A 26,189-nucleotide genomic window follows, 5' to 3' on the forward strand; every position below is an offset into this window, starting at 1 on the left:
TAAAAACATGGTAAGAAAAATCAAAGACAGTTTTTAAAAATGAACTTTAATGAAAAATTAAAAAAATACAAAATATTCTGCAAATTGTATGTTCAAGTTGTAAAACTTATGAGTGTAAATAGTATGTTCAATACAAGTATTTTTATTTACACATACAATGAAACATTTTACTTGACAGTAATATTTATGATGCTGACATCCTCATAGGGCTTATCTGTTTTGGGATTGACTTTGACATTGGAGATCCTCTGGACAACTTCCATTCCTTTAGTTACACGCCCAAATACTGTATGCTTATTATCAAGCCAAGGCTGTTTTAAGGATAAACAGAAAATCTTAGTAAGTCTGGGTTTCTTAAAACTATACTCATTTGGTGAATAAATTAAAGACAATTTAAGCTTATGCTTCAGGTTTGGGGTCACAACAAACAGTACTGGGGGATACTCATGGCTCTGTCTTGAGGGGTTTGGGGAGCAAACTGGTGGTCCACCACATGTATGGCAAACTCTGTACTATCTGTCCAACCCTTATACTTCCCTTTTTATATAGCTAAAATTATGTACATCAGAGAGATACCACAAAAAAAAAAACAATTACAGGCCAATATTCCAGGCCAATATTCCTGATGAATACAGACGCAAAGATCCTCAACAAAGTAGTAGCAAATAGAATTTAACAAATCATCAAAAAGATCATCCACCACAACCAAGTAGGATTCATCCTGGGGATGCAAGGATGGTTTAACATTCGCAATTCAATCAACATAATACATAATAATCAACAGAAGGAAAGATAAAAACCATGTGGTCAGATCAACAGATGCAGAGAAGCATTTGACAAGAGCCAGCACCCATTTATGATTAAAAAAAAAATTCTCAGGGGCTGGAGTGATAGCACAGCAAGTAGGGCATTTGCCTTGCACGTGGCCGACCTGGGTTTGATTCCCAGCATCCCATATGGTCCCCGGAGCACCACCAGGAGTAATTCCTGAGTACAGAGCCAGGAGTAACCCCTGAGCATCACCAGGTGTGACCCAAAAAGAAAAAAAATTCAGCAAAATGGGAGTCGAAGGAACTTTCCTCAATATAGTCAAAGCCATCTGCCACAAGCCCACAGCAAGCACTATTCTCAGCAGGGAAAAAAATTTAAGAGACTTTTTCTAAGATCAGGAATAAGACAAGCTTGCCCACTCTCACCACTTCTATTCAATATAGTACTGGAAGTACTTGCCATTGCACTTAGGCAAGAAAAAATATTAAAAAATATTAAGGGCATGTAAAGGAAAAAGTCAAGCTAATCACTATTCACAGATGACATGATACTATACTTAGAGAACCCTAAAGGCTCTACAGAAAAACAATAGGTTTGTATAGTAGAGTGGCAGGTTACAAAATCAATACCCAAAAGTCCATGGCCTTCCTATATACAAATAATGAGAAAGAGACATTAAAAGAAGAATCCCGTTCACAATAGTGCCTCAGAAAATCATTTTGGAATCAGCTTAACTAAAGAGGTGAAGGACCTATACAAAGAAAACTACAAAACACTACTTCAAGAAATAAGAGGACACTAGGAAATGGAGAGATATCCCCTGCTCATGGATCAGGAGGATTAATATCGTCAAAATGTTAATACTCCCCGCTTAAAGCATTGTATAGGTTCAGTGCAGTCCCTATAAGAATACCCATACATTTTTCAAAGAAATAGACAAAACACTCCTGAAATTCAGATGGAGTAATAAACCCCCACAAATAGTCAAAGCAATTCTGGGAAAAAGAAGATGGGTGGCATCACCTCTCCCAATCTCAAACTACTTACAAAGCAGTAGTAATTAAAACAGCATGGTATTGGAATAGAAACAGACCTGCAGACCAATGGAACAGAGTTGAATATTCTGACACAGCCTCTCAAGTATATGATCACTTTAATCTTTAATAAAGGAGCAACAAATAGGAAGTGGAACAAGGAAAGCCTCTTCAACAAGTGATGCTTGAAAAACTGGACAGCTACATGCAAAAGAATGAACTCAGACTTCTGTCTAATGCCAAGCACAAAAGTCAGATCAAAATGGATTAAAGATCTCAGTATCAGACCTGAATCCACAAGGTACCTGGAGGAAGATGTGGGTAGAACCCTCCATGATACTGAAGCTAACGGTGTCTTCAAAGATGAAACACCACTGACCAAGCAAGTGGAAATAAATATAAACAAATGGGACTACATTAAACTAAGAAGCTTCTGCACCTCAAAAGAAACAGTGATGAAGACACTGGGAGACTTTACAAGAAAAAAACCTACAACCCCATCAAAAAATAAATGGGAAGAAGAAATGAACAGAAACTTCCTCAAAAAAATTCAAATGTCAAAAAGGCACATGAAAAAATGCTCTACATCACTAATCATCAGGAAGAGGCCAATGAAAACAACAATGAAGTATCATCTTACACTACAGAAACTGGCACACATCAAGAACAAAAAAAACAATGCTGGCGTGGATGCAGGGAGAAAGGGACTCATTGATTGCTGGTGGGAATGCTGACTGGTACAGCATTTTTGGAAAACAATATGGACAATATGGACATTCCTCCAAAAACTAGAAATTGAGCTTTCTAAAATATGACTCAGAAATACCACTCCTGGGAATATATCCAGAGAGGCAAAAAAAAAAAAAAAAACAGTAGAAATAACGTATGCACTAGTATGTCTATTGCATCACTGTTCACAATAGCCAGAATCTGGAAAAAACCCAAGTGTCCAAAAACACAACTGGTTAAAGAAACTTTAGTACATCTACACAATGGAACACTATGCAGCTGTTACATGAAATTTGCATGTAAATGATGGACACGAAGAATATCATGCTAAGTGAAATTAGAGAGGGACAGACATAAAATGACTACATTCATTTATGGAATATAAAGTAGCATAATATGAGACTAACACCTACCGACAGTAGAGATAAGGGCTGGGAGGATCATTCCACGGCTTGCAAGCCGGCCTTACGTGCTGGGGGAAAATGCAGTTGGGATGGAGAAGGGAACCACTAAAATGATGGTTGGAGGGAACACTCTGGATGGGAGATGTGTGCTGAAAGTAAACTAGGGACCAAACATGATGACTTCTTAGTATCTGGATTGCAAATCATAATGCCCAAAATTAGAGAGAAAGAAGGAATGTACCTGCCACAGAGACCAGGGGTGGGTTGGGGTGGGATGGCGGGAGGGACACTGGGGACAATGGTGGTGGAACATGTGCACTGGTGGAAGGATGGGTGCTCTATCATTGTATAAGTGAAACGTAATCATGAAAATTTGTAACTTTGTCTCATGGTGGTCCGGTTAAAAAAAAAAAGATGTATAGTATTTTGGGAGGACTGTGATATTAACAAATAAGAGTATAGTATAATGGTTAGATATCTAATTCCTTCATACCAAAGGGGAAGGTATATACTTAAGATATGTTTCTTTTGTTGCTATTTTACCTTTTTTTTTTTTTGGTTTGTTTTTTGGGGCCATGCCTAAAGGTGCTCAGGGGTTACTCCTGATTCAGCATTCAGAAATTACTCCTGGTTGGTTGAGAGAATCAAACGGGATGCCAGGGAATGAATCTGGGTCGACAACATGCAAGGCAAGCACCTTACCCCCTATACTATTTCTCTGGCCCCATTAGTTAAACATAACTAATAACTAATAACATAACGTAAAGAAACATCTTTACGTGACTTAGAAAATTATAGCGAAAACTAAAAAAAAAATCTTTGCAGAAATCCTACCTTCACAATTAAGAAGCAGTTTGGAAGTTGGAAGTCATTCCTTCATCTATCTAAAAAACTGGGCATAGTGATGTTAGAGATTATGGATATATGGCACTGTGCCTGACAACAGTTACAAATGTAATTTTTATAAATTTTAAAAACAAAAATGGGGTGGAGCGATAGCACAGCGGGTAGGGCGTTTGCCTTGCACGCAGCCAACATGGCTGACCCGAGTTCGATTCCTCCGCCCCTCTCGGAGAGCCCGGCAAGCTACCGAGAGTATCCGATATGCCAGACACAGTAACAACAAAGTCTCCAATGGAGACGTTACTGGGCCCGCTCGAGCAAATCGACGATCAACGGGAGGGTCTTTACCTTTTACCTTTTTAAAAACAAAAATATTCTGTATTTAAAAAAGCTATCAAGGGCTGCATTTTGATTTTAGATGTAAAAATACAGGGAAAACTATGCTTAAACTGAGAATCCATATACTCCCTTCTAAAGATGTAGAAACAGCAGCAAAACAATTTGCTCTTGGTAAGGTTGATTTTAAACTTGTGTCCTAAATTATAGAACTGTCATTTTTACCAAGTAAAATCTGTAAATATTTAATCCTGTATTTTACTCTAAATTGTGTCAATTTTTTTATATCTTGGAAGGTATAGAACGACAGAGGGTAATTCAGCTATCTCTTCCACTGTGTTCACTGTTAGATCACAACCTTAAGAACCTCTAGCTTACAAACAATGCAGTGATACTCTACTTACTGTCGGTACTACGGTGATAAAAAACTGGGATCCATTAGTATTTGATCCAGCGTTGGCCATACTAAGTGTATATGGTCTGTCATGTCGTAATGTTGAGTGAAATTCATCTTCGAATTCTCCTCCCCATATGCTTTCTCCTCCCATACCAGTACCTGTTGGATCTCCTGTCTGAATCATGAAGCCCTGAACAAAAAATAAATGAAAAGCATGTTATACCATAATCTCCTATGGATTCTTGTCTGTCAAGTATAAAATCTCAATTTAGTAAAATCTCAACTTCTTTAATTCTCAATTTATAAGCGGATTTTATTAAGCCCTAATGATACATCCATTTTGATGATGTATTTTCCATTGGTTCACCTTTGTGACTGAAACAAAAATACAGATTTCTTCTCATTCATTTAGTGACACCAATGTCACTGTCCTCCCGTTGTTCATCGATTTGATCGAGCGGTAACATTGTGAGACTTGTTACTATGTTTGGCATATTGAATATGTCACAGGTAGCTTGCCAGGCTTTGCTGTACAGGTGAGATACTCTCGGTAGCTTGCTGGGCTCTCCGAGAGGAGCGGAGGAATCGAACTCTGTTCAGCCAGGTTGGCTGCGTGCAAGGCAAATGCCCTACCCGCTGTGCTATTGCTCCAGCCCATTTAGTGATGTAGTATCTAATAATTTAAAACTAATCAGTGATAAAAGTAAGTTTAGGGTGTATACAGTACAGATCTTAGCATATGGAAGTTATATCTTGCATGACTTACAGCTATTCTCCTCTCTTTCCCTAATAACTCAGTTTCCTGATGTCATTTCAGAATCCCTTCACAATTTCCTAATCCCTTCAGAACCTTGAAAATCCTGACTTTTCTTCTGATTTCTTGATTTTGCAATAACCAAGAACTACATCACGGCTCAGTCCATCTTACGGAATGCTGCTCAACAGAATCCTGGTGCCATTCCTGTGCTTCAGGTGGTTCTCACAGATTTAAGTGGCAGCATCGCTTTTTATTACTTAAAATATCTAGTCCTAAATCTAGACACAATATTTCCTTGGCTCTTGATTTTACCTCATAGGACCCTTTACTCATCATCTTACCCTTTGCTTTAGCTGCTGACAAAATAATGCGGCAGTGTTTCACTACTATTTCTGTCCTGGATTCTAGATCTGATATTCATGCATCCATTCTTCTTTTGGCTTCCAGTAATCCATTTTTCCTATTCCTTTCTAATAAACTGATAAGCGTGAGAGAATAAAATTCCTTAGGTTTAAATCTTTTGTTATGCAGGAACATATTAACTGCATAGAAATTGTGTAACTTACCTTGATTATTCGGTGAAATGTATGTCCATTATAATAACCATTTCTGCTATGAACACAGAAGTTTTCCACTGTCTTGGGGCACCTGGAAGAACATACAATAAAATATGGGACCTACTCAGAACAGCCTATGTTTTTTTTATAATGTAGGAGCACTGAGCCTAAGATTTTTGATTCTACTTCCTGCTAGTGTCCTCAGCATGCTAAAGAATTCTTCAAATGAACTACCTATTTTTATGACCTAGTCTCAGGACAAGCTAAAACTGACGGTGCATGTAAATAAGGGCATGTTCTTAACTGTTTGACACTGACACGTACCACCAGTAGCTCACACATGCATATGGTTGAATGTAACAATTCAAATGTATCTTCGAGCTTGACAATATTTTGATTTCAGAGTCATTTAGCAGGTTAAAAAATAGAACCATAGCCCCTAAAAAAATATTTTAGGGGTTGGAGTGATAGCACAGCAGGTACGGTGTTTGCCTTGCACACAGCTGACCCAGGTTTGATTCCCAGCATCCCATATGGTGCCCTGAGCACCACTAGGGCTAATTCCTGAGTGCAGAGACAGGAGTGACCCCTGTGCATTGCTGGGTGTGATCCAAAAAGCAAAAATAAATAAAAATAAAAAATAAAATTATAGTTTATTGTACTAGCACGCTAAATTTCTGAAAATGCAGTCAGAAATGGCAAAGCTCAGGGGTGCAGGGCATAGTGGTATCAGGGATAGTACTGGTGTTGGTCATGTACAGAGCCAGTGCTTGCCTGCTGTACATCACTCCAGCACTACTTTTAAGATATTATAACAGATGTTACTTCTGCAACTGGCACAATCTCCAGTACTGCATGGTCCCCTAAGGACTGCCAGGAGTTCCCCAAGGTCCCCCCTGAAAACCATCAGGTGTGGCCTCAAATTAAAAAACCTCTAGCTGGGATATACAATTAGTGGTAAATACATAAATTGCTAATACATTTGTAACCTCTATAAAGATTTTTTATTTCTAGCATTTTCATAACCAGTATGTAGTTCTCATAATAATGTGAAGTATGTGCATACATGTCTATAGTTTCCCATTATATACTATGTGTAAGTGCGGTAAAGCACGTACTTTGTATGCATGAGGGCTTGGTTTTAAACCTGGCCTGACGGTCTGTTTCCCAACCCCTCTCCAAAAAAAGCGGGTATTGGGGAAAGAAACCAAACCAGTTTTCATAAATAAAAACATTTCAGTTCCTTAACATTCCTTAAGTGGTAATTAACAAAATTTTAAGCTGCACATTTTCTTCAGTTGCACACATTTCCATTTAGTGTTTGTTTTAGACAGCAAAACCAGCACATACTCAACAGGGAAAAGCTTGGTGTGAATGTCTCCCATGCTTGTATGAATAATGGCACTGTCAGAAACTCGCTTAGGTCCTTCAGCTTGAGTTGCTGCCATGACTTCTTCTTTAGAAGGTTTCTCGTTAAAAACATCTCGGTCAGAATCTGCACTTTTTGTATCTTCTGGTTCTCTTTTGGTAAACTTAAATATGGAAATAACGAGTGGATTAATTAAACATTTCTGCTATTAAAATCTAGAAATTTCACTTCTAACAAGGTATCTGAAGACTGTAAGAATCAACATTATTTATGTTTTATTCACAAATTTATTCTTCAATAGCCACATCCTGTTATAGGCCGTGTATGGCAGTTAAATTGCTTTTACATTTGAGATGCAAACTGTTCTGTATATAATGAAGATTTATGACTTCAAGTAAAAAAGTTGTCTTTTGAGTGGAAATCTTAGAGTGCACACTCAACAAGCATCTTTTTTTTGAGGTGGTGTTCCTTTTAGCCTGTTTATAGCAGTCAACCCTGTCACCTTTTGCTTTTAACTGGATTGCCTGTGTCTGAATTCCAGCTCTACCATTTACTGGCTATGTAGACTTTGAGGAAATACATTAATTTCCCCGTTTTCTCATTTATAAAAAGGGATGATAGTACCTCAAAATGGTACTATTTATCCACTGATTAAATGAAAAGATATAAGGTGCTTAGAGAACAGGACTAATTAGAGAACCTATAAGGTACTATAAATTTGTGAAAAACTCTTATTACTGGGACCAGAGAAGTAGTATAGTGGGCTGGGAATTTGCCTTGCTATAATTTGGATTTCTTGGGTGGGGGAGATAGCTCAATAGGCTGAGCATGTATGCTATGCATGCTGTGAGACAGGTTGGATACCTGGCACTACATGGTCCCTGAGCACTGCTGAGGGCAGCTCATGAGCACCACTGGGGAAGGCCTGAAAATAAAACTATAAAACTTTGTGAGTTTAACAGTGATGACCCTTTCTAAGTTTCATTTCATTTCGAGGAGACAATAAGGTCTAAAGTCCGCACTGTTCCCCAAACCAGCAAATTATCCTAAAAGATGTGACAGATAACAAGTAGGTATGCCTAATTCAGAACTGTCTATAGAAAGTTTCTGAACTGAGACCTGAAGTGTGAGTAGGAATTGAGAGGGAGGGAAGTGTGTAGCTGGTGAGAGAAACAACCCGTGCAAAGGCTTAGAAATAGAAAACACTCCAGTATTACCAAGTCAATTAAGTTTGTTCAGTATGGTCAAACCAAATAAACTAAAAATGTAAAGTAAGTAAAGTAAAGGCCCTCCCGTTGATCGTCGATTTGCTCGAGCGGGCCCAGTAACGTCTCCATTGGAGACTTTGTTGTTACTGTGTCTGGCATATTCAATACTCTCGGTAGCTTGCCGGGCTTTCCGAGAGGGGCGGAGGAATCGAACTCGGGTCGGCCATGTTGGCCGCTTGTAAGGCGAACGCCCTACCCGCTGTGCTAACTAAAAATGTAGCAAATAAAAATAAAGGCAGGGACTGGAGTGGCAGTACATTAGAGAGGACTTTTGCCTTGCACGTGGCCGACCCAGGTTCGATCCCTGGCATCCCATATGGTTCCCTGAGTACCACCAAGAGTAACTCCAGAGTACAGCCTGGAATAACTCTTGAGCATCACCGGTATGACCCAAGAAACAAAAGATAAATAAATGAATAAAAATAAAAGACTATGAAGGTCCACTTAAGTAGGTAGTTGAGGAGTCTGAGAATGTTAGGTAGAAAAAAGAATGTCTTTTGAATTTCAAAAATGATCTGACAGATGGGCTGGGGAGATAGTTCAGTAATACGACACTTTGTTTTGCATGCTGTTGGCTGGGTTTAATGTCCAGTACTGTATGGTCTTTAGAGCAACGGTGGAAGTTATGTATGAATGTAGAACTAGGAGTAAGCCCTGGGCACTGCTGGGTGTGGGGTGTGGCCCAAAGAAAGAAACAAAAAGGATCTGATGTCAGTATGAAAGGCAGATTCCAAAGAAAGATTTCCATTTTAGATTTTTTTTTTTTGCTGGGCTGAACAAATAGGATGGCACTACTATTAGTAGAATGATTTTGAACCCAATATTAAAGTACTTTAAAAAAATTTCCCCAGGAATATACAATTTCAAGCTAACACTATTATAATGGATTCAAAAGTAAAAATATACATTTAGAGAAGAAAATTATACAAGTTTAGGTGGGATTTAAATTATGCTCCAAAAATACAAGCTGAAAATAAAACATAGGAAAGGCTGTGGCAGGAGGTATAGTACAGTGGGTAAGGCACTTGCCTCGCAAATGGCTGACCTGGGTTCAATACCCAGCACCCCTGAGCACTGCCAGGGGTGATCTTTGAGCTGCCAGAAGTGATCCCTTAGCACAGAGCCAGGAAAAACTCTTGAGTGCTGGGTGTGGCACCAAAACCAAAAAAGTAGGAAAATTAAAAGATCCTACAGGAAAGTTATTTTGGATGCATTTGTGACCATAACCATTTATTTTCTATCATCTTAGATGACATGAACAGTTGTGTAGAAACCAGGTTGAAAAAAGTTTCCACAGAGGATGGAAACAGTACATATTGAAAATCATGTCCTACTTAAAATTCTACAGTATTAATGTTGTTAGATGGTATTATAGTTGCTTAAAAAGTATGCTATTACTGCCAACATTTTCTTCTGCTGAAGGCACAAGCTAAGAAAACGAAACGCCTAACCAAACTGAAACTATAACTCAACTTCCCAGTACTTCCACATACCATATAAAATCTATTCTTTTTGAATGATGTACAGACTATTGTTGGATCAGGTTGAATGTTCTGAAGAACAGGATTTTCAGAAGCTTTCATTTCAATAGTAGTTGCAGCACGATGTTTTTTGGCTATACCCTGGAACAAAGCCAGCTGCATCACTCTAATATTTTCCTGCTTGCCTAAGATTCGCACACACCTAAAAAGTACAATGTATGAAACAATAAAATTCGCAGAATTAAATCATACCATCACTGCAGAATCCTTCTTTCTTTACGTTTCTTCAGAATTACTACTGAAAGATTTTCAGTGTGTTTCTCTATCCCCCTCCGCCCATAGTGTAAATTGTAACTGGTAAGCAGCTATAATTTTCAGGTTAAAAAATGCAATCACTCAGTCATACAATTTACCTATCCCGATTAATTTATTATTTCTGCAATCCTCTAGGTTTTATTTTTCCAAGTACAATATAAATTTGTCTCTATGTGGGAATTCTTAATAGCACAAGGTTTTTCTTCCTAAAATATACTTGAGATTTTTTTCATTTACATTCAGTGATAGTATCTGATTGTAGCTATTTTGTTCTAAGACCAAAAGTACTGTTTGCACAAAAGGCTTATTGTGGTTTCATGCATTTTAACTTCTGATTTTATGTCTAGCAGGATGTAATGCTGAATTCTGTGGTTAAAATATTTGGCAACATTTAACTTGAACCAGTCTAATTTAAATCAATAAGCAAAAGACAGACTGAAACTCGTTAAAAAAAACTTGAAACTATGCATATCTTCTTTCTATTTCTTTTACAAACATGAGTGGAAACTTTTTACATAAGACTATAAACAACCAAAAGACCACAGAAAAATCCAGTCAAAACATTTGGTTAAGTTTAGACATTTGGGACCATTCCACTTGTCTTGGAACAAACAAAACTCTCATTGTTTCTCAAAAGGAGGAAATAGTCCCCCCCATAAAAGCATTTTTGAAAAAGCATACATCATATTTTTAAAGCTTACCGGTTTGTTTCTACATTTATAACCTTAATGCCCAGCATTGTTCCATATAACACGAAGTGTCCAGTTTCATCAAAAACTATATTAATTAATCTTACTGCATCCACCTTCTCTAATTCACGTTCTACAGCCATTCTTCGGCCAAATTCCATGTCTGGTAGCTGTTGCCTCATCTGCTGCAGTTCAGTAAACATCTAGAAACAAACCATTTATTAACAAAAAGTTCAATAATAAAGGGAACGAGAATTTACACAGAAGCAGTATACATTAAGAGCTACTAAGATTAGTCTGTGTACTTAGATAAGGATTCTAAATATTATAAGGAGGAAATGAAGAGTGCAATAATAAAATTTAGCATGCTACAGTAGTCATTCTAATTTAAAAAATTACAGTGAAACTACCACTTTCTTTATAGATCTGCTGTCTTTAATAAACCACAAAATACTACTTTTGAATAAAAATATAAGGCAAACCACACATGTAATTTCAAATTTTCTAAAAGCTCCATTAAACAAATACACTGAAATAAATCACTTACTCAACTCAAATTACCAAAATATTACTTAAAACATTAAGTACACAAATATCTTATGTATATTTTTTTCACTTGTCCTGTTTTTTATTGATTTGCTCGAGCAGATGCCAGTAACATCTCCATTAATCCCTGTCGTGTGCTAGTGTAGCCCAATGGCATATTGGGCGCTCTTTCAGGGTCAGGGGAATGAGACCCATTATGTTACTGGTTTTGGCATATCGAATACACCACAGGTAGTTTGCCAGGCTCTGCTGTGTGGGTGGGATACTCTCAGTAGCTTGCCAGGCTCTGAGAGGGACGGAGATTCTGCCTTTATTTATATAATTTTAAGATATATTATGATTTTTTTCTTCTAGTACGTCTTTGAAATCCTGAGGGTATTTTCTACTTTCAACCTATCTCAGTTTGGGCTTGCAGCACATCAAGTGCTCAATGGATACCAATGGCTGGTAGTGCTTCACTGGACATGTAGTTCTATGAGATTCTTGTGCAAGGAAACTTGGCCAGACACAAACAAGCACTTGAATTAATGAACTCATATTATTCATTAGTTACTCATAACTTTTTTTTTTTTGGCTTTTTGGGTCACACCCGGCGATACACAGGGGTTACTCCTGGCCCTGCACTCAGAAGTTACTCCTGGCGGTGCTCAGGGGACCATATGGGATGCTGGGAATCGAACCCGGGATGCCCACGTACAAGGCAAATGCCCTACCCGCTGTGCTATCACTCCAGCCCCCCTTACTCATAACTTTTATGACACTTCAGAAATTCAAGTTATTTTTGACAATGGGCACAACTACTGTTAGATTCTCATTAGGTAAATATGATTTGACAGATGAACGATTTTATGATTTCCATTTAAATTTGGAAGTTTGGTTACATATTTGTCTTGACATATTTAATACGCTTTGCAAAACAGGGTCATATTCTCAATTATTATATAATATCACATTACATATTTTCCTGACCATCTTTTTTTGGGGGAGGGGATGGGGGTTAGAAGTAATACCCAGGGTTCTCCATAGTTATTTCTGAGCCATGGATCAAACAAGGGTTGGCTGCATACAAAGCAAGTCCTGTACTAACTCTCCAGCACCCCTAGCCCCTTGTAATGTTCTTTATATTCAGTTTTCCAGAGATTTAGGGTATCAATTAGAGGATTCACAAGCAGATCTCTACTGCAGATAAAAATAAACCAGGCTTATGCCCCATAATACTTTTTTCATATTTCTAGTAACCTAAAATCTCCAGTTTTTCTAGATATGAACACTCCAAAGATCAATGAGGTATGAATTAAAAAACAAGCATGAGAAAAAAGTTTTAGAGAAAAAAAAAACTTGACCATCAGCATTTCTTATCTCCAGTCTCTGAAACTGATGTATTGCTTATTCATGTGCAGAAATCGCCAACGAAACGAATACATTTTTGTAGTGCTATTGTTGCTTGAGGGAAGATTTGATTTCAAGACTTAACATCTGTAGACAGCAGGGCTGGAGCGGTAGCACAACAGGTAGTGCGTTTGCCTTGCAAGCGGCCAACACGGGTTCAATTCCCAGCATCCCATATGGTCCCCTGAGCACTGCCAGGAGTAATTCCTGAGTGCAGAGCCAGGAGTAACCCCTGTGCATTGCCAGCTGTGACCCAAAAAGCAAAAAAAAAAAAAAAAAAAAACCCCACAAAAATATCTGTAGATAGCCATCTGTCCCCATTAAATATTTCATTAATATTAATCCTATCTGATGTGCACATATCACAATCTTTTTAGCATATTCTAGTCTTAAGAGCAGGGCCCCTCTGATACACACTGTACAACAATGATCCTTAAGATACTAAAACAACTTTATAGTATCTGGACCAGATAAAAAAGGACAGGGGTTCAAGTGCTTTGCTAGAATCCAGTTAGATCCTCAGATTCACATATGATTTTCTGAACATGCCAAAGTGATCCCTGAGCACAGAGCCAGGAGTAAGTCCTGAGCACCACTGGGTGTGGCCCAAGAACAAAAACAACTTTAAAGTATTTAATTAAATTTCTTATCTGTTAAACTAGGACTCTTAACTAGTTAGAACTGTACTGTGCCACAGTATGCATGCTTTAACATAAATGTGAGAGGAAGGAAATGTACTCAAACTGACAAATAGTGAATAAAGTGAATAAAGAATTTGGAGGATCTTAAAAGTAGTATGCAAATAAACACTAAGCCGAAACTAAAAGGAAAAAGGTAACAAAAAAGATATCATAAGCCTAGGGAAGAGAGTTTCTGAACAGCACTAAAGCAAGCAGAAGACAGCAGAGTATTATAATTTGAACACGATAAGAAACAGCAATCAATCTAGATATTTACGTCCAGGAAAGATATACTTTAACAATTGAACAAAATAAATTTTAAAAAATTATTAAATTTAAATTGCACTTACACTTAGTGATTCATCAAAGACTCTCATGAGTTTTCCAGTTAAAAACCTGAAAATTCTAACTTTTCTATCAGAACCAATAGTAGCTAATTTTTTCCCATCAGGTGAAAAACAAATGCTTGTTGGATATGCTTTACACTTGGCAAATTCATATAAATCTGTGTCAGTTTTATATTCCCAATTCACATTTCTTGGGAATTTATATTCATGAGGAGGCCCAGTCCAATACTCAATCATTCCAGATTTGTCAGAGGATACTATTGATTTGTAAACTGGATTTAGCCGTATCTGAGTAAGAGGTGATGTGTGGAGTTTGTCAAAAATATGAAGTGGCTGATTATCTCCTCGACCATCATAAATGAAAATTTTTCCTGTACTCTTCTCAGAAGCAGCAACTGATGAGATGGCATCCCCTGGGCAATAAATCCACTCACACTGTCCAGGAAAATAGCTAAAATAGTGAAGAATTGAAGGAGGAAAAGTCAATATAAATAAGCATTCCTACCCATCCTCACAATCAAAAACTGTCTTGGCTAGTAATTCTGCTAATCATGGATTCCTTTCTGAAAAGTAGCAGAAAACAAATTTGGATGGGGAGAAACAACTAAGAATGGTCACTAATTTTTCTCTCTGATTTGATTAATGCAATGATAATTTGAGGATCTATAAAACCACAGGAGGAAAATTCTAGATAGCAGATCATTTATTTCTCTTGGGTGGATAAAGAAAATTAGTCAAACTTAAACCTTAAAATGTTTTGGGGGCATTATTTTTTGAATATTTGTCTTTATGTCTAAACTTTTAAACTCCTTTTTTTAGAACTATCAAAACTTGAAAAATACTCCAACATAATTAAGGGTGGCAAATACTCAAGAGTAATGAATAGACTTTAATTTTAAAAAATTAGCAAAAGACTAAGGAAACAAAGTGTAGAAACAAGTGCACAAGTGATCAATAGATATTTCTACAGCAAAGAAAACAAGACAACTGGCTTTGCAAACAGAAACTCAGGATCAATCCCTGGAATTGTGGGAGTGACCTCCAGGCTTTGAGCTGGGAGAAGCCCCTGAGCACCACTCAGTGTAGCAAATAAATAAATGAAGTCCTGCTATATAGTGAATTACTCAACACACCGTCATTTTGTACACTGAAGTCCTCAGCCCTGATGGGATGGTACCTGGAGACAGGATTTTTGGGAGGTAACAGGTTAAATGAAGCCAAAAAGGTAGGGCCCTGGTCTTGCAGGCTTGTGGCTTAAATCAGCAGAAGAGAGTGTTACTACTTCCCCTATCCTCTCCTCAATTCAGACACTGTGAAACCTAGAAGAGAACTCTCATCAGAAACCAAGCCCTATTGGCAGCTTGATCTTAAACTTCTGGTCTCCAAATATTTTATGAGAAAATGAACTTCTGTTGTGTAAGCTTCCCAGTCTATAATCTTTTGTTTTGGTAGGCTCATCAGATAACGACAAAGACCAAAACCTTACTAATAAGCCTATGACTTTCAAACTGACACTTAGATGTATGTAATTTGAGTACGTTTATCTTTAAAAAGACATTATTAAAACAAAATATTTGTTCCATTATTATATAGTTTAAACGCATGGTAAAACTACTTCAAATTTAAAATCACCAACAAATAACCTCAATTCTACAAAAGAACATATAGGAAGTCAATATAAACACCAGAAAATTCGTTATCATAAGTCCTTGTTAATTTACTAAGCTGTATTAAATAAATATCATAAATCTTTGTTCTGATGTTGTTTGAGAAAAAAAATCACAGAAGTCTCCAATGAACATGATAACAAAAATTTATATCTAATTTCCCCAGCAGAATTAGACTTTTTTTTAATAAATGACAATCTATTTAAAAATATATATAAAATGGTTAAGTTTAATTAAAAAAACATTTCACTAGGTTAAAAAATATATGCATGCTTTAAAAAAGGACTCACCCAAGTTTCAGCATATTGATCATGTCAAAGTTCACGACATCAAACACCTTCATTGCTTTATCATCACCCACAGAACAGAACAATGCTCCCTCAGAGCTAACTGCAATACTCTCAATAACACCTATTTAAATCAATCAAATTAAAACATTCTAGTTAATACCAATGAAATAAATGTGCATAATTCAAAGAAAAAAATATTAAATTTCAACTAATACAGCTTTTTATGAGCGATAGCACAGTGGGTAAGGTGTTTGCCTTACACGAAGCCAACATGGCCTACCCGAGTTCGATTCCTCCGCCCCTCTCGGAGAGCCCGGCAAGCTACCGAGAGTATCTCGCCGGCACGGCAGAACCTGGCAAGCTCCCCATGACGTATTCGATATGCCAGACACAGTAACAAGTCTCACAATGTTACTGGGCCCGCTCGAGCAAATCGATGAACAACGGGAGGACTGTGACCGTATTTATTTATTTTGCTTTTTTGGGTCACACCCGGCGATGCACAGGGGTTACTCCTGGCTCTGCACTCAGGAGTTACTCCTGGCGGTGCTCAGGGGACCATATGGGATGCTTGGAATCGAACCCGGGTCAGCTGCATGCAAGGCAAACGCCCTACCCACTGTGCTATCTCCCCAGCCCCTAGTACAGCTTTTTAAGAGAGCCACAAAAAAAAAAAAAAAAGGGAAATTCTTACCCAGATGACTACGAAAATGTTTAACAAATTCAATTCCCTCTTCTATTTTTTTCCAGAACTTAACATGTCCATCATGACTGGCAGTAATAATGAAATCTGTTCTGCATATAAAATAAATTATACAAATTAATTTCTGAAACAGATTAATGAATTAACATCCTGAAAAGAATAATTTACTGAGCATCTTTCTTTCATATAGTTTTTAAAAATATCTTATAGGCATGCCATTTTATTAGGGAAAACAAAATATACAAAATTTGAACCTCTCTCCTGGAGGTAACAGTTGCTGAACTGAACTAGAGCTTAACATTATGGGGGGCGGGAAAACAACAAAAACACAAACTTACCAGGAATTACTAAACTTTAGGGTTCCTTTATTTAAAAAATTACAGTCTCTGTTTTCGAGGAAAATGTACTTCCATTATCTAGAAGTTGCAAAATAATTTTCCCCAGGAACCAAAGATACAGTACAGAAAGTTAAGGCACTTGCCTTAAATGTGACCAACTGGTAAGATCCCCAACACCACTGATAGTGACCTCACCCTAGTGGCATCATCACTCCTGGGCACAGAACCAGGAACAGCCCCTGAGCATTGCGAGGTGTTATCCCCAAGTCCCCTATGTAAATAAGTATGTCTGAAATCTATAGGCGGAGAGCAGCATTTAATAGCTTGACCTAATCTCAAAACCTGCATTTCCAGGCCTAGCGAGACTTTGCATGAGCCTGACCAGGATTCAACCTGAGCAATACCAGGAGTAATCCCTGAGCAATGCCAGGTGTGACATAAAAAACTTCAGTAACAACAACAACGACAACAAAATCCACCTGTATTTCCATTGCACTCTGTCATTTTGAGTTAAAAACAAAAACTAAACATTTGAGAGGAGCATTAACAATGCTAGTGCTATATGCTATTTTATATACTGACAATTCTGACTACAAAAAGCACTAACATTTGTCAAGAATTTTTATATAAGTGAAATTTACTGCATTTTATTTAGATGTCTATAATGCCTCCAAGAGAAAAATAACCTGATCCAAGATAATTCATATATTTTACTATATTCATTACCAATATCATCCAGGCCTCTATTTTATCTCACTCAGGTTTCTATACTAGCTTCTAAACTGTTTTCCCTACATTTGTCTTATCTTTCACTTGGGCAACAATCCATTCATCTCCCCATAGCCAAAATGGTTTTCAAAACAAACAACAAAAAAGATTTTACTCTCATAATCACATGCTCAAGCTCCATGTACACAGTAGAAAATTTTGGGCACAGGACGTGGTTCAAGTGGAAAAGCACCTGCCTTACACTGCCCCCAAAAAAAAAAAAATGAAGAAGAAAAAAGAAGAGAAAAAAAATTCTTCGGGATTTAGTCCTTCTTTTTCCTCCCACCAGTCTGATCTTCATTTATTTTTTAAAAACCTGTTTTCTTACCTATAAGTGTCATGCTTTATACTACCTTTGAGTACTTGGAAAAAACATGAACTCAATAAACAAAAAATTTTACTACAACTCTTTTCGTTCCTCTCCTCCAATTCACCCACATATCTATTTAGAAGTTCCTGTGACATTTCTGAGATGTTTTAGTTCTCTTCATTTGCACATTAGCCACAAAGAGGGCAGCTACCAATTACTCCCACCACCTTTTCTTTTTGGGTTTTGGGGACACAACCCAGAATTGGGTGCATGCAAGCAAGGCTAGCACCTTAACTCCGATACTATTGCTCTGGCCCCTAAATCCATCTTAATTGAGGCGCTTTCTTCTGAAGCTTATATACCCATTTCAATTTCTTTTGGCTTTTATTTCCAAAAAGACATACAGACTATGGAGTTCTGTCTTTAAGAATGCATTACAGAATGCAACTACAGATTTCTGTCTTAAAGAATTACTATTATAGAACCTATACATATATATATATCATTATAATTACTTCTATAAATCCCACCTCTATATTAACAATCACAGTTACAGTCCTCCCGTTGTTCATCGATTTGCTCGAGCGGGCCCAGTAACGTCTCCATCATGAGACTTGTTGTTACTGTGTTTGGCATATCCAATACGTCACGGGTAGCTTGCCAGGCTCTGCCGATATTAACAATATTTTTTAAAAAATAATTAAATCAGAAAGAAATAATGTGGACTTACTTGGTGCATACCACATGGGTAATAACATCTCTATGCATGTAACTGCGCTCATACATGGATGCACTGGGAAGATTGTCAAGATATACTCTTTCAAACTCTAAAACTGGAAGAAATAATTATTTTCAACAACAAATTAGATACTGTCATTTGGGGGGTGGTATTTGGGGCCACACCTGGTAGTGCTTAGGAGCTACTCCTGGCTCTGTGCTGAGGGGATCATATGTGGGGATTGAACTGGGGCTTGCCATGTGCAGTCTTTTCTTTCATTTCTTTCTTTTTTAAAATTTTTTATTTTTCACTTTTTTAGGTCACACTCGGAGATGCGTGGGGTTACTCCTGGCTTTGCACTCAGGAATTGCTCATAGCATTGCTTGGGGGACCATATGGGATGCCAGGAAAAGAACCCAGGTTGGCCACATGCAAGGCAAACGCCCTTCCCACTGTACTGTAACTCCAGCCCTTTTATTTTTTTTAAAGGCAAGTGTCCTAACCCTGCTCCTATTTCTCTGGCACCAATGACACCATTACTTAGTCCTAAGGAGTTTTCAGAAAGTTATATAAACGCTTAATTGTCCCCAGAACTTAAGAAGTTGCCTAACAAGATTCCATTAAAGAAAGAAAACACCTGGGTCAGAAAGATAGTAAAGGGGATAAGTCACTGGCCTTAAAATAATAAAAAGGGAGGGGGCTCATGTATATGGTCCCGAGTGATCCCAGAGTGCAGAGTCTGGAGTAAACCCAGAGTGTAGCTTGGGGTAGTACAAAAACTAAAACCTAAAACACCGGAGGGCCTTGCATGTGACTCAGTAGTAGAATGCAAACACTTGCCTTCAGTGAATGAAGTTCTGAGTTTGATCAGGGCACAACTGTGACCCTTGGCACCAGAGCAAAGTCAGACCTAGGACAACACACATATGCAGACATATGTAAATCTGGTCTGGGGAGACCTGAAAATTTCACAAAAATACTGTAACCACCTTGCCAACCATGTAGACCAGTTATTAGTGATAAATAGTAAGAGGGTGGACACTACAGTATAGCTCAGTTTAAGGCTTTGATCCTCTGAAATCATCAATTCTGGGTCTGAAACTAGCAAACAAGATAAAATACTTAGATTTTAATTTTATTTTTAGGCTTTGTAGGTCACATCTGGCGATGCTCAGGTGTTACTCCTGTTTCTACACTCAGGAATTGGCCCTGGTGGTGCTCAGACCACATGGTTTCTGGGGATTGAACCCGGGTCAGCAGCATGCAAGGAAAAAAGGCGCTTCCCATTGTACCATTACTCCGGCCCCAATGCTTAGAATTTTTAGAGAAAATCTCTGTCGGAAAAAATGCTATAGATTCTCCAATTTAGTATTTTCAATTTTTTTTAAGAAGGCATCACTAGGCAATGCTCAGGGACCTCCTGGACCAAACTGTCACTGTTGGTAGGGGGAGACGTGGTTCCAGGGAGAGAATCACAAGACCTTGTACTTGCAAGGTTTGAATTCTTTGAACACTTTATTAATGACTGTATGGAAAAAATTTGGGACGGAACCTCGCATTCAGACAGGTAGCAAGTGAAGAGCCGAGCCAGTGTATTGATGAGTACTGATGGCAGGTTCTTCAGGTGTTCAGGTCTGACCTTGTCTGGGCCGGGTGCTGTTTGTTTCCTCACCAACGAAATGAACTGTCAGATTTCAGAAGGGAGAACGTTGGGAACGACATATCCATCCTGTGGAATTTGGTATGTTGGCAAGTGGACATGGCTATTGAAGAGATTTGAGAAGTCATGGATAATCTTCTCCATTGCCGTTCTGGAGGATATGATGGATCCATCAGGACGTCGGAGGGCAGTCATCTTGGTCTTGTAGTTGGCGAAGGACAGGCGGGCGTTACGAATACTTTTCCCGGCTTCTGCCGCATCTACCAGTACTTCTGCTCTTCTCTCTTTGAGGTCTTCCTTGATCGCATCTCTGCACCGCTTTGCGAGCACGGACGTTAGCTTGCGGTTGCCTGAGGCATGCGCCAAAACACGCTGGCGAATTAGCTCAAGAGTTTTCGAAGATAGGCGATTTTTTGTGGCTATCTCTCTCTTGGCATTCCTCACACAATCATGGAGGTGCTGAACCAGTCGATCGTATTCCTCGTCAATGTTGTCAACAATGGCATCTTCCCATGTTGCCGCAATAGTGCCAAAGAGTTCCCAGTTGGTGGTCGTTCTGGGAGTTCTCTTTTTGAACTTTGCAGCCCTTTCTCCCCGCTCTGTGAAGTAGAATTTTGCACCAAGGGGACGGTGGTCTGATCCTGTTCGAAATTTTGTGACAACAGCGACATCGGTCAGGCAAAACCGTCGATTGAATATGATGTGGTCTATTTCGTTGTGGAATCGTCCACCAGGAGACTCCCATGTCCATCGTTTAGATTCTGCCTTCTGGAACTGTGAGTTACCATGAATGGTCTTGGTCGACATGATGAACTCAGACAGTCTCTCACCCTGTTCGTTCCATTCTAGGCCATGGGTCCCGATGTGAAGTTCTTCAGCTGATCTTCTCGGTCCTATCTTGACATTAAAATCACCCACAATGATCTTGTAGAAGGTGTGGTCTTCTTTATAGAACTTCTCCAGCTCCATGTAGAACTTCTCAATTTCTCCTTCATCATAATTGGATGTTGGTGCGTAGACAATGAAGATAGAAACTGCAGGCAGTGAGCCACATCTATTCAAATGTAAACGTTCGGGTTGTTAGGCATTCGAATGAATCCATGCTCTTGGCCAAGTTTGTGTTGACAAGGACACCGACGCCTCCGACACCTCTTTTATCGCATGTTCCGAGGAACAATTCTTCTCCAGTGTCGAAAACGGCATGGTGAGATTGGTGCCTTCTTGTCTCGGTCAGACCAATGATGTCGTACTTGATCATTTGCGCTTGTACCATCAGGTCCTCGATGGATGCATCTGATGCTAGCGTACGTGCATTGAAAGTACAGACGATCATTTTAAACTTCCTTCGTTGTGGCAGCCAGGTCGGCCTTGAGATTTTGTCGGCCTCTTCTTTCTCATCCTTCTCAGTGCTGCCATGTCGCTACCTGTCTGAATGCAAGGTTCCATCCCAATGGAAAACCAGCAGGACCGTACTACTGTTCAAGAAGGGAGACATCCATGACATTGGCAACTATCGCCCGATCCGCCTATTGTCTGTCATCTACAAGTTGTTCACTTGAGTCATCCTAAATAGAATTGGCAGAACACTAGATGAAGGACAAGCATGCGAGCAAGCCGGGTTCCGCAAAGGATTCAGCACCATCGACCATATCCACACAATAACCAAGGTCACTGAGGTTTCTCGGGAGTTCAAGATGCCTCTCTGTTTAACATTCATTGATTTATAGAAGGCCTTTGATTCTGTTGAGACGGAAGCGGTCATTGAAGCCCTAGCCAATCAGGGCATTCAAGCCCAATACATCAGGATCTTCCATGAGCTGTATTGCGGATTCACTACCAGGATCTCACCATTCTACAAAGAAGTGATCGTTGATGTCAAGAGAGGGGTGCGGCAGGGTGATACCATTTCACCGAAACTCTTCAGTGCCACCCTCGAGAACATCATGCGACGACTGGAATGGGAAGGAATGGGAGTGAAGATAGATGGTCGGCAACTACACCACCTCCGCTTTGCTGATGACATTGTTTTAATAACACCAAACGTCAGCCAAGCGGCACAAATGCTGGCCGACTTTGACCGTGAGTGTGGAAAGGTCGGACTACAGCTGAATCTTACGAAGACAATGTTTATGAGAAACAGCCTCGTTCCTGACGCCCCATTCTCTCTCAATGGAACGACCATCTCCGAATGCAACAGCTATGTGTACCTAGGTCGAGAAGTCAACATGACAAATGACCTGGCACCCGAGCTGCGCAGGAGGAAGAGAGCGGCTTGGAACGCCTTCAAGAACGTCGAAGAAATAGCTAAGAGGACGAAGAACCTCCGGCTCCGGGCATATCTCTTTGATTCCACTGTTCTTCCTGCATTAACATATGCCTCAGAGACCCGGGCCCTACGCAAACAGGATGAGAACGCTATTCAGGTCTCCCAAAGAAGAATAGAAAGAGCTATGCTTGGAATATCACGTTTCACTCAAATGAGAGAAAGAATCCGGGGTTCTGACATCCGTCGACGATCAAGAATCAGGGACGCTGTCTCATTTGCCAAGGTGTCGAAAATCAGATGGGCTGGTCACGTAATGAGATTTAAAGACGACCGCTGGACTAGAGCTGTTACCGACTGGATTCCATGGGGTGTCAAAAGACCGGGTGGCCGCCCACCTACCAGATGGTCAGACTTCTTCGTCAAGATCATGAACGATCGGTTTGAGGCTCTTCATGTTTCCGTAGCGAACAGATGCCATTGGGCTACACTAGCACACGACAGGGACAAATGGAGACGTTACTGGCGCCTGCTCGAGCAAATTGACGACTAACGGGAAGTTAATTGATTAAGTGATGGAAAAATTTTAAAAATGTGTCTTCCTTTTAAAAACATGCATAGTGACATCCAGATCTGTGCGTGACCTTCCCCAACTTCTGCAGTGAGGTCTAATCATGTGCCATTGAGAGAAAAGTGTAATTGTTCTGTGCAGTCAAGTTTCCTTTAAAAAGTGCGCCCTTCTTCCCTCAATCCAAGTCTGAAAATGTAATATGAAAGCTGTAATTCTAGTAACCATTCAGGACAATGAAGAACCACACTGTAGTGATGTAAAGTAGAAAACTGGAAGAGTGTGAATCCCACTGATGCATATAGTGGTAAACTATGTGGGGATTTGGTTACATAACAGATGATTATGTATGACTCTTTTCTAGAGTATTGTCACTTGTGTTTTTGTGTAATATGTAGGTAAATTCTATCCTATCTGATACATCTCTTTTCACCAATTTTTGCTTTTATATGCTTTTTCTTAGTAATGTTGAGAAACAACAGACAATCACATATAGTTACAAAGTGTAACAAGCTATATATGAACATTTAAAAGGAAGTGGGGTGGGAAGGGTCCAGCATATGACTCAGAAGACTGAAGCAATCCCTAAATTCGTCCTGGATCCTGGAACACTGGAGAAAGCTTTCCTTGTGGGCGCTTCACCAGGAACAGCTCCCAAGAACTGTCTGGGGTACTTCCCCTACCCATATATTCCTCCAGAAGGAAGATCTGGCGGTTAAAAAATGCATTTTAGGAGTGTCTAAGTAAAACTTCTCCTTTTTTTTTGGCCTTCATTATTCAGGCACATAAAATCAGGTCACCTATGAAATCGTGGGTTAATTTACCTCAGAGTGTAAGCAATACTCTCTCGAAAGCAGCTTTGAAGGAACAGTCACAGACTTCCAAAGGAAGGATGGCTGAGTGCTAATGGTCGAACAAAAATCAGCCAAGTGAACAGAAGGAGGGAAACTGTTCCTGGGCCATGATTCGTGGGGAAGGAACCCGGAGCAGAACGCGAGCGTGACCCTTTTTCAAATGGCAAAGGCTGGCGCCGCAGAATGCGGGAGGTCCGGTGCTGAGCTACGTAAGCCCGCCAAGAGGTAGCTCGAAGGGCTGAGCTCACCAGGCCAGGGGCGGATCTCACCACCAATGGTCCCCAGCACCAGAGGAGTGCTGCTCCACTTCCCCCCAAAGCCAGTAGGCTTCCAGGACCGCCAGGTCTGTTCCATCGTTCCCCCAACCTCGAACTCCCCGCTTTTGAAAACAAACGAACAAAAAACCCGAACAGCGCGAGAGGTAATGGAACTGTATGCTAGGGAAGCAAGGAGAGACCAAATTCAAAAAGGGGTCTGAATACCAATTTCGGGGAGTCTGAACTCTTGAAAGTAAAAATCTACAAGTTTTAAGTACAGGTACTAAAATCTAGGAAGATAGAAGCTTAGAGCGATCCCATTTTAGGACCCTTAAACATTCAGAAAAACACTTCACAGAAAAATCTGAAACACAAAAATATTTCATCTATAAACCCCCTTAAATTTGATGCATTTTTGTCACCACTCCAGCTCAGCGGCAGAAAAGCTCCAGGTCAAGTCGACTTTTGTCAGGATACGCTGAGAACCCTCGAGCACAGGCTCTAACTGGAAACGTCCGCGACGCACGTGACTTTCCCCCGGTCGGAACCCCAGTTGCGGAGTCAGACCCGAGGCCGTCGTCCGCGCTGCAGCGACCCGGGCGCGGAGACCCGCCCGCGCGCCCCCGCGCAACCGCTCCGCGCCCGAGCCGAGGGATCAGTGCTTCCCGCCACGCCCCCTAGACGAAGTCAGACCCCCCGGGCGCCTCTGAATTCTGCAAAGGCCAAAGTCAGAGGCGCCAGGCACAACGCTTCGGCGTCAGTGAACCGCGCGTCCATCGCAACAAACTCGGCATTCGCGAACACACGCGGCCTAAGCCCGAGCCACTCTCCCGGGAGGGAGTGCAAGTACAGCGCGGCCAGGGGAAAGACGACATCCCTCCGGGCGCACAGAACACACACACGGACCCGGACACAGACGCACACTCCGCTGTGGGGTCTGGCTCCGCGGCCGCCCGACGACCCCGCGTCGCAGCGCGCCCGGCGCCTCGCTCTGCCGCTCGCTACCTTTCCTCTTCTTGGCCAAGGTGGCCTCCACAGGCAGCGGCCCAACCCAGCGCTCTTCACTCTCCTCTTCGTTCCCGCGGCCCATCGCCACCGCCGCCGTCAGGTCGCTCCCGTCCAGCTCCGCGTCCTCCGGCTCCTCCGGCTCCCGCCGCCGCCGCCTCCTCTGCTGGGAATCGGTCCCCGCTTCTGCCGCCATGTTGCCGCACACGTCAGAGCCGGCGCGACGGCCGCGGCTCGGCGGCCAATCGCCAAGCGGCGTCGCCGCCTGCGCGTCACCGCTCCGGGGGCTTCGCGATTGGCCGGCCGGGCGGGAGCCGGTCCAATCAGCGCAGCGCGCGCCTGCCCGGCGGCGGGAACGCTCGGCCTGCTTCTGGGTGAGGACCCCGCCGCCCGCGCTGGTGAGAGGTGGGCGGGGGCGAGCACTGTCCAGGCGTCCAGTCCGGGGCGCCGAGCAGATGCCGGACCTAGCGGGGAGGGCAGACGATCTTTATCTTTGAAACTGGAGATACCTATCCGCACCCCGCGGCTTAGGAGGGAAAGACTCGGTGGGACCCCCAGGAAATGGTTAATTGGGGACCGCTTTTTTCTGCTTCTTTTTAAAAATCTGTTTGGGTTTGGGGCCACACCGGCGGTGCTCGGGCTCTGCGCTCCTGATTCAGTGCTCAGGAACCAAGACCTGGCAGGACAAATGCTGTGCCCGGGTTGGACGTGTCGGCTGCGTGCAAAGCGAGCGCCACACCGGCTTGCGCATCTCCTGGGTCTTAGTCCTTTGTCTCCCAAATGATCCATATCTATTGTGTCCCCACGGACCCCCCACTTCCTCCCCAAAGTTTTTTCTTTTCCCAACTGTCTGGGGGACCGCACTCTTGTTACTAT

At 40.8% G+C, this 26,189-nt stretch overlaps 1 protein-coding gene across 3 annotated transcripts; it reads right to left on the bottom strand.

Moving 5' to 3' along the window:
• PPWD1 (peptidylprolyl isomerase domain and WD repeat containing 1) lies at positions 1-25,509 on the bottom strand. 3 transcript variants are annotated; one of them, XM_056112637.1, is made up of 12 exons: positions 25,314-25,419; positions 19,547-19,616; positions 18,719-18,821; positions 16,564-16,664; positions 15,870-15,990; positions 13,916-14,363; positions 10,963-11,153; positions 9,959-10,148; positions 7,179-7,360; positions 5,838-5,919; positions 4,522-4,704; positions 7-311 (listed from the first exon to the last, which is right to left on the bottom strand). In XM_056112637.1, the coding sequence occupies exons 3-12, from the start codon at positions 18,772-18,774 to the stop codon at positions 168-170; spliced, it is 1,698 nt and encodes a 565-aa protein (XP_055968612.1). In that variant the 5' UTR covers positions 18,775-18,821; positions 19,547-19,616; positions 25,314-25,419; the 3' UTR covers positions 7-167. The 3 variants fall into 3 exon arrangements, with proteins under 3 accessions (XP_055968611.1, XP_055968613.1, XP_055968612.1); XM_056112636.1 differs by lacking the exon at positions 19,547-19,616 and having other exon boundaries at positions 1-311; positions 25,314-25,509; XM_056112638.1 differs by lacking the exons at positions 19,547-19,616; positions 25,314-25,419 and having other exon boundaries at positions 1-311; positions 15,870-15,892; positions 16,639-16,664; positions 18,719-18,770.
• Positions 25,510-26,189: the final 680 nt, after the last annotated feature.

This window comes from Sorex fumeus, unplaced genomic scaffold (genome assembly GCF_029834395.1).
Source record: "Sorex fumeus unplaced genomic scaffold, SorFum_2.1 ptg000018l, whole genome shotgun sequence".
In the NCBI taxonomy this organism is placed as follows: domain Eukaryota; kingdom Metazoa; phylum Chordata; class Mammalia; order Eulipotyphla; family Soricidae; genus Sorex; species Sorex fumeus.